The following is a 9,335-nucleotide window of genomic DNA, read 5'->3' as shown; positions in this document are numbered from 1 at the left end:
TTTTTTTTATTTCTGGTAAAGCTGTTGATTTTTATCACTAATATTTTTGTTATATCAACATAATGAACTCAATAACCTGTACTGAAAGTGTTAAAAAAAAAAGCAAATACCCGTTTCAAATTTCGAGTAATTCAATACATGAAAGTCACACTGAAAAAAAAAATAATAGAGTAGTAAATAAACAAACAGCATATTAACAAAAAGATAAAATAATTAAATATAATAAATATATTTTTTATGGCATACCTTAACAATAAAGACAAAAATATTTTATATATACAACAAAAAAAAAAACAAGAATTACTTTACAAGAACAAAATAATATTATTAATAAAAATAAAGTTGATAACTGTTCATTCTTTACACATTTCTTTATAAAAAAATGTTTTACTTTATTATTTAACATATCACATCCTTTTCACAGAAAAGATCTCTAGTAAAAAGTGTAGTAGGTAATGAAAATAAATTATACGGTATTGAAAAACAGTTCAAAAATTAAAACCTGAATATCAGCTGATAACCGTTCAACCATATATGGCTAGTTAAAGTGGAATTTAAACTGGAAGGGACTTCCGTGAAATTGATGAAACTGTTGAAACGGATTAAATCCTTCTTGATGGTTTGCTGGTGATTCAGGATCTAATGGATCTTCTCCTTCATCAAATCTCTTTCTTTTTTCTGAAAAAAAAGTAATACATTTTAAAAATATAAAAATTCCACGAACCGTTTTACCTAAAATATTTCAGATTTGAACCTCACTACACAGTATCAATTTCCAGACTTCATTCCCTTTTTAATAGGTTGTAATCAGAAAACCTCCTCTATGAATCATGAGACCTTGCCGTTGGTGAGGGGGCTTGAGTGCTCAGGGATACAGAGTAGCTGGACCGAAGGTGCAACCATATCGGAGAGGTATCTGTTGAGAGCCAGACTAAGGAATGATTCCTGAAAGAGGGCAGCAGCTCTTTCAGTAGTTGTTAGGGGCGTGAGTCACAATGACTTAAACGGCCGTATCAACATCACTCAGTCCTCTGAGTACTGCGCAGCTGAAAGCAATGGAAAACTACAGCTGCTTTTTTTCCAAGAAAATGTGGCTCTCTGCATTTTCACATAGCAACAATGGAGGCGCCTTCCTTGGTAAAATATTCCGGAGGTAAAATAGTCCCCCGTTCGGATCTCCGGGTGGGGACTACTAAGGAAGGGGTCACCAGAAAATTAAAAAATAACATTCTACGAGTCGGAGCGTGGAATGTTAGAAGCTTAAAAAAGGTTGGTAGGCTAGAAAATTTAAAAAGGGAAATGGATAGGGTGAATGTGGATATAGTAGGAATTAGTGAGGTTCGGTGGGAAGAGGAAGGCGACTTTTGGTCAGGTGATTTTAGAGTAATTAACTCAGCGTCAAATAATGGGCAGGCAGGAGTAGGTTTCGTGATGAACAAGAAGATAGGGAGGAGAGTGGAGTATTTCAAAACGCATAGCGATAGAATCATTGTAATAAGGATAAAATCAAAACCTAAACCGACAACGATTGTTAACATTTATATGCCTACAAGCGCCCATGATGATGATGAGGTAGAGTGTGTATACGAAGAGATTGATGAAGCAATTAAACACGTAAAGGGAGATGAAAATTTAATAATAGTTGGAGATTGGAATGCAAGCATTGGAAAAGGCAAGGAAGGAAATATAGTGGGTGAATATGGGCTGGGCAAAAGGAATGAAAGAGGGGACCGACTTATAGAATTTTGCACGAAGTATAATTTAGTAATTGCCAACACCCAATTTAAAAATCATAATAGAAGAATATACACTTGGAAAAAGCCAGGCGATACTGGAAGGTATCAGATAGATTATATCATGGTTAAGCAAAGATTTAGAAATCAACTCGTTGACTGCAAAACTTACCCTGGAGCAGACATTGATAGCGACCATAATTTGGTGATAATGAAATGTAGATTGGGGTTTAAAAACCTGAAGAAAAGTTGTCAGATGAATCGGTGGAATTTAGAGAAGCTTGAGGAAGAGGAGGTAAAGAAGATTTTTGAGGAGGACATCGCAAGAGGTCTGAGTAAAAAAGATATGGTAGAAAATGTAGAAGAAGAATGGGAGAATGTTAAAAAGGAAATTCTTAAATCAGCTGAAGCAAACTTAGGCGGAATAAAGAGAACTGGTAGAAAACCTTGGGTTTCAGACGATATATTGCAGCTGATGGATGAACGTAGAAAATATAAGAATGCTAATGATGAAGAAAGTAAAAGGAACTATCGGCAATTAAGAAATGCTATAAATAGGAAATGCAAACTGGCGAAAGAAGAGTGGATTAAAGAAAAGTGTTCAGAAGTGGAAAGAGAAATGAACATTGGTAAAATTGACGGAGCATACAGGAAAGTTAAGGAAAATTTTGGGGTACATAAATTAAAATCTAATAATGTGTTAAACAAAGATGGTACACCAATATATAATACGAAAGGTAAAGTCGATAGATGGGTGGAATATATTGAAGAGTTATACGGAGGAAATGAATTAGAAAATGGTGTTATAGAGGAAGAAGAGGAAGTTGAGGAGGATGAAATGGGAGAAACAATACTGAGATCTGAATTTAAGAGAGCATTAAAAGATTTAAATGGCAGAAAGGCTCCTGGAATAGACGGAATACCTGTAGAATTACTGCGCAGTGCAGGTGAGGAAGCGATTGATAGATTATACAAACTGGTGTGTAATATTTATGAAAAAGGGGAATTTCCGTCAGACTTCAAAAAAAGTGTTATAGTTATGATACCAAAGAAAGCAGGGGCAGATAAATGTGAAGAATACAGAACAATTAGTTTAACTAGTCATGCATCAAAAATCTTAACTAGAATTTTATACAGAAGAATTGAGAGGAGAGTGGAAGAAGTGTTAGGAGAAGACCAATTTGGTTTCAGGAAAAGTATAGGGACAAGGGAAGCAATTTTAGGCCTCAGATTAATAGTAGAAGGAAGATTAAAGAAAAACAAACCAACATACTTGGCGTTTATAGACCTAGAAAAGGCTTTCGATAACGTAGATTGGAATAAAATGTTCAGCATTTTAAAAAAATTAGGGTTCAAATACAGAGATAGAAGAACAATTGCTAACATGTACAGGAACCAAACAGCAACAATAACAATTGAAGAACATAAGAAAGAAGCCCTAATAAGAAAGGGAGTCCGACAAGGATGTTCCCTATCTCCGTTACTTTTTAATCTTTACATGGAACTAGCAGTTAATGATATTAAAGAACAATTTAGATTCGGAGTAACAGTACAAGGTGAAAAGATAAAGATGCTACGATTTGCTGATGATATAGTAATTCTAGCCGAGAGTAAAAAGGATTTAGAAGAAACAATGAATGGCATAGATGAAGTCCTACGCAAGAACTATCGCATGAAAATAAACAAGAACAAAACAAAAGTAATGAAATGTAGTAGAAATAACAAAGATGGACCCCTGAATGTGAAAATAGGAGGAGAAAAGATTATGGAGGTAGAAGAATTTTGTTATTTGGGAAGTAAAATTACTAAAGATGGACGAAGCAGGAGCGATATAAAATGCCGAATAGCACAAGCTAAACGAGCCTTCAGTAAGAAATATAATTTGTTTACATCAAAAATGAATTTAAATGTCAGGAAAAGATTTTTGAAAGTGTATGTTTGGAGTGTCGCTTTATATGGAAGTGAAACTTGGACAATCGGAGTATCTGAGAAGAAAAGATTAGAAGCTTTTGAAATGTGGTGCTATAGGAGAATGTTAAAAATTAGATGGGTGGATAAAGGGACAAATGAAGAGGTATTGCGGCAAATAGATGAAGAAAGAAGCATTTGGAAGAATATAGTTAAAAGAAGAGACAGACTTATAGGCCACATACTAAGGCATCCTGGAATAGTCGCTTTAATATTGGAAGGACAGGTAGAAGGGAAAAATTGTGTAGGCAGGCCACGTTTGGAGTATGTAAAACAAATTGTTGGGGATGTAGGATGTAGAGGGTATACTGAAATGAAACGACTAGCACTAGATAGGGAATCTTGGAGAGCTGCATCAAACCAGTCAAATGACTGAAGACAAAAAAAAAAAAAAAAAAAAAAATCAGAAAGATATCTTACAGTAAAAATATCAACATATCTCTCCTAAATAATGCCAGAAAGAAAAATTAAGAAAGCAAATTCTGTTAAACCGGATGTAAAAAAAAATATTGAGGTTTTAATATGTTGTAATATCTCTTGGATGAAATGTGCTGTGCTGATTTAAGGCAGAAGCAAAGACAAAAAAGGACAGTTTTAGCTGTGCACATAGGCGTAAATTAATTCCAAATCTTTTTGGTTGAGCACCACTAGTATAGATATGGTGACTACTGAACAGAAAGCTTTCTATGTTTTGCATTAAATTTTACATTCGCTATTTTTTTGTAAAGTTTTAATTTTACAAGGTCTGTAAATAAGTAATAAGGCTGGTTCAGAAAACTTTTTATTTACAATCCAATTAAACATCGACTCCATCACCTTGGAAATAGTTCCCTTGGGAAGCCACACAACACGGGAACTCAAAAACTGGAATATCCTTCAGATGGTTGGTTACATTTTTTAATGTTTTCTACTGTTTCAAAATGGTGTCCTTTGAGGTGTTTTTTTAAAGTCAGGAACTAGAAAAAAATCACAGAGACTCAAGTCAGATGAATGAAGGTTGAGGTACTACAGGAATGTTTTACTTTGCCAAAAACTAATTAAGCGAGAGTGCAGTGTGACAAGGTGCATTGTCATGATGCAGCATCCAGTTGTCTTTGACGGCTGGTCTCACACGAACAACTCTTTTTTGCAGTCTTTCAAGAATTTCTCGGTAAACATATTGATTTACAGTCTTTCCTGTAGACAAAAACTCCAAAAGTTTCTGATTTGCTCAACACTGTCATCATTTTTAGACATTAACGATCTTCCAGAGCATGGATCATCTGCAACTGTTATTTGCTATACCACTGTTATATTTTATATACTTTACATGTGACAACAAAGTTTTAGTTTTATTAAGAATATAATATAAATTTTTAAGTTCCTGATGATGGAATTCTACTCCAAAAGCGCTTCAACACATAAAAAAAATTGTTGGCAAGTGGGTTTATAATTATTAATTATATAATCATACTAACGGGCCATGTTTGATTAAAAAATATATATATATCACAATCTTAATTAAAACAATAAAATTGACTCTTTCCATAGATGGAAAGATTCTATGACGTAAAAAAAGAAAACTTCAAAGAACAAAATTAACATCCGGTATATGCCAAATGGTACACTAACGATATGGAACATATAAATAATTAAATATTTTAATCAAGATGCACGACACTTATAAACTATAAGACATTCAATAACATCATTGCATTGTTCCCCAACATACTTCGCATGTCACAACAGCACGCTCATTGCCTGAAATTTCAATATGGCTGGGGATCTAGCAGAAGTTCACAACTGTATTACGGTGATTCATTTACAAAATAACATACTGAATCTCACAACGGGGTGTCTGGAGTACACGTCGCTAACCGCCTGTACGGCACTCATGGAATCTGAGCAAACATGAATAAGTCGAAACGTTGTGTAATTATATGTAAAGCTTTATTAATAGCAAACAGATCCATAACAAAAATACTGGTGATGCTGGGAAGGCCAAACAGGATCATCAAGGGTGTATGCAGAAAATGTTGGAACAAGTCAGGGAGTCTTTCCTGCAGTACCAAAAAATTTGTTAGGAAGGCTGACCACAAACTAACTATGCTGTTATTAACAGTGTGGAATGTTTTAAGGAAATGCTTATATACACATTCATTCTGTTAACAGCTGTTACAGGATTTGAAACCTACCGACTACACTGTTCATGCTGACTTTGCTATCAAAATTTTGCAGCATGAAGATGCTGCAACATTTTGCAGCATCTTTCTTAATCATATAGTGTTTATTGATGAGTTGATATTTCATGTTAATTGAAAAATTAGCACGTATATCATCCATACCTGGGAGCAGAAAATCCCCATAAACTCTTAAAATTCGAAAGGGACTCCCCAAAATTAAATGTTTTTTTGTATGACATTCTGACAGTAAGTTAACTGGCCATTCTTTTTTGCTGAAGCTTGCACAATAGGAGCATACCTTTGGATATCCTGTGTACATTGCTCTTTCTTCTAAGGCAAGATTGTCAAGAGAATTTTATTGATAACAAGATGATGCTCTTCCTCATTGGCATAACTCTGAACGGGATCAGTTGAATGATTTTTCCTCAACTGCTGGATCAGTCGGCACAGACCACACATGAAAACTTGTTTGCAGTGGTCTCCACGGTCATCTGATCTCACCCGATGTGATACTTTTTCCTTTGGAGTTTCATAAAGGATCTTGTTTATGCGCCTTCGGTAACTACTGATTTACCCAATTTGAGGCACAGCATTGAAGTAGCTATTGCTGCCTTTACTCCAAACATGCTGGTTAAAGTATGGGACAGGCTGTCCTATCCTATGTTTGATGTATACCATGCAACAAAAGGTGTTCACATTGATCACTTGTAGCGATCAACTGTAAGAATTACTCTTTAATTTTATTTGCGATTCATTATTGTAAGTTAGAGAGGTAATAAAATAACTTTAAAACCCTAATATTCTTTTTGTACATCTTGTATTATTTAAAAGGAACCTAACTAAATACTAGATTACAGATACGCACTTAATTAGAGTATTCTTAAACCTACAATCCATTTATATTAAAACTTACAGTGAATGAATTTACAAAGCACGCTCAGTGTCCAAAGTTTTTTTTTAACAGTATTATATATAATTATCTCTTTTAATAAAGGAAATTAAAAATAGCTCATTCAGATTGACTCAGTCTAACAATTCCTATGATAACATGGTTTATTTTAATCTTATTAAAACAAATAAGGTATTAGATTTTACTTGTAATAAAATATTTAAGATTCTTTTTTCTAATAAAATTAACCTTTAGATGCACTTTGCCGTACTATTACAGCAGTAAAAATTCAGTCCCACTTTGTTTTGCTGTAATAGTATGATTCGTGTATTGCTATCAGCCGCTGCTGTGTAAAATGTCTTAGACTCAATTTATTTAGTAATATAAGGGAATAGTATCATTAGGCTATAAAATGTTACTCATAGGCCTAATTTCTGTAACAATTGCCAAGAGGTGTTTTGAACATTCCTTTACTGTGCCCTGTTCCTTCTACCAAACTGCTGTCATTCCAATTTCCACCCTGTCGTACAATGTTGTTGTTCAGTTTACACTAACGTTTTCGCTATTTCTGTTATAAAAACATCATGGCACGTTTTCTTTCCATAATGTAATTTAATTTTTTTTTTTTTTTTAGTAATGCTGTGTTTATATAAAATTTTCTTTTTCCAAATGTGGTTATAAAAACATTGTATTTATAATACCAGTTTTCTTTCTTTAGTATATTTTTTTTTTTGAACTTGTATGCACTTGATTTCTTGTTCTCAATTTGTATTTTAGGGATATTTTTTGTAGAAAGTAAACAATTCAAACATGACAGAAAATAGTGCTTATGTGATTGATAATGAAGCAGCAAGGTTATGGAATAGATGACATAGCATCAGACTATGATTTCTCTGATTCTGAACATTTAGATATTGTTACATTAGATGAGACTGACGATGATGATGAATTTGGTAGTATAATGCATAATGGTTCTGGTGATGCAGTAGACCTACAAGATGAAATTTTTAATAGAATGACTGATTTATTTTCTGGGGATGCATTACAAGTCATTGAAGTAATAACTTGGGGTATAAGTTTGATGGCTTGAATAACTGAGAAGCTGGCTTGTGCATAGATCCATGTTTTGAGATCTATCACACTACCAAAACCTTTTAAGCTAATTGTATATCTCCTTTTTCATGTAACACATTTATTAATCAGTATTATAGAATGTTTACTATTTAAGTTTGAAATGTTATATGCATATCTTAAGTAAAATTTAAAATAAAGTATAAAGTAAATTCAACTAACATGCTTTTTTCTGTAATTTTATTTTTTAAAAACCCATAGGTAGGGGGGGGTCACAGTTACCTGCCTAAGTAACACATTAAAGGGTTAAATAAAATAAAAAACCAATTAAAGAAAAATTATTTAAAAATACCAAAATTTTTAAAATTGCAAATTAAATCTTATTTTCAATTGAAAATGCTGATTAAAAAATGTATACCAAATCGAAAATCTACATATCTTCTAAGGACTGAAAGTTGACTCTCAATCAGTAGATTCTGTTCTGTTATTTTACTATATGATAACAGTAAAGTTAACATTGATGTTTATTATATATATAAAAAAATAAAATAAATATGTAGCTAATTATTTGTCAAAAAATGCCAAAATATGAGTAAAAATTTTATAACACTAATAAAAAAGATTATTTTTTTTTAATGATGTACTCTACAACATTCATCAAGGATAGGTTGCTGGTTTTTGAACTAAAAAACAATTATGAAGGCTTAGTAATTACAACACAGAAAAAGTCAGAGATGAAGGACAAAAGTTTATCATTTTATCCCAGTTGTGTTATGAATACACATGCGCATGCATGCATGCACATATACTCACACTCACACACACACACATATATATATATATATATATATATATATATATATATATATATATATATATATATATATATATATATATAGGTATTACATGATAACAAACCTTCATCAGTAAGAACTTCTTTGGCAGCTGCTATATCTATAAATTTTTTCTCCGCTCGTTTTTTCTCTTCATTTTCTGGAAAATTATCCGGATGCCATTTCTGAGCAGCTTTTCTATAAAAAAATAAATAAATAGATAAAACTTTTCTTATTATAATAGATATTTTTTTAAATCTTATACTTTGTACATATTAATATATTATATAGAATGCATCAGAAAACAGACAGATATGTTAACTACATGAATAAAAAAAAATCCAGCAATGAATTGCAAAACTTTCCTAGCTACAGTAGTCAAATTATGCAAATCATCTTTTAGGATATATATTTGAAATTGCAAAAAAAAATTTTATCAGTTTGGGGGGTCCCATACTCAAGGGCAAGTATTCGGGTAAAATTAATTTTTAAGAAAATAATCTCTCATGGTGATAATAGATTTAAAAAAATAACCTTTTTTAATTTTTTAGAATTGTTTGGAAAATACAAAAATACAGCCAGTCGTAGTACTAAATAAACAAAGTTGTAATTTTCTAGAAGAAGTAAAAAGTTTCAGTTAATTTTTCTTTTCCAAGAACACTGAAAAGTAATGACTATC

The 9,335-nt window shown here is 32.3% G+C and overlaps 1 protein-coding gene across 1 annotated transcript in view; it reads right to left on the bottom strand.

The window, feature by feature from the left end:
• Nucleotides 1-213: 213 nt before the first annotated feature.
• The window catches only part of P58IPK (dnaJ homolog subfamily C member P58IPK), a 44,635-nt gene continuing 35,513 nt past the window's right edge, over nt 214-9,335 (bottom strand). Inside the window, exons 10-11 of the mRNA XM_075380080.1 lie at nt 8,742-8,854; nt 214-678 (exon numbers count right to left, since the gene is read on the bottom strand). Of these exons, the coding sequence (XP_075236195.1) occupies nt 539-678; nt 8,742-8,854 (253 nt within the window). The 3' untranslated portion in view covers nt 214-538. The remainder of the gene's footprint in view (nt 679-8,741; nt 8,855-9,335) is intronic.

The sequence above is a fragment of the Lycorma delicatula genome, chromosome 12, assembly GCF_047948215.1.
Source record: "Lycorma delicatula isolate Av1 chromosome 12, ASM4794821v1, whole genome shotgun sequence".
NCBI lineage: Eukaryota > Metazoa > Arthropoda > Insecta > Hemiptera > Fulgoridae > Lycorma > Lycorma delicatula.
This window is presented reverse-complemented; position numbering and strand designations above follow the sequence as displayed.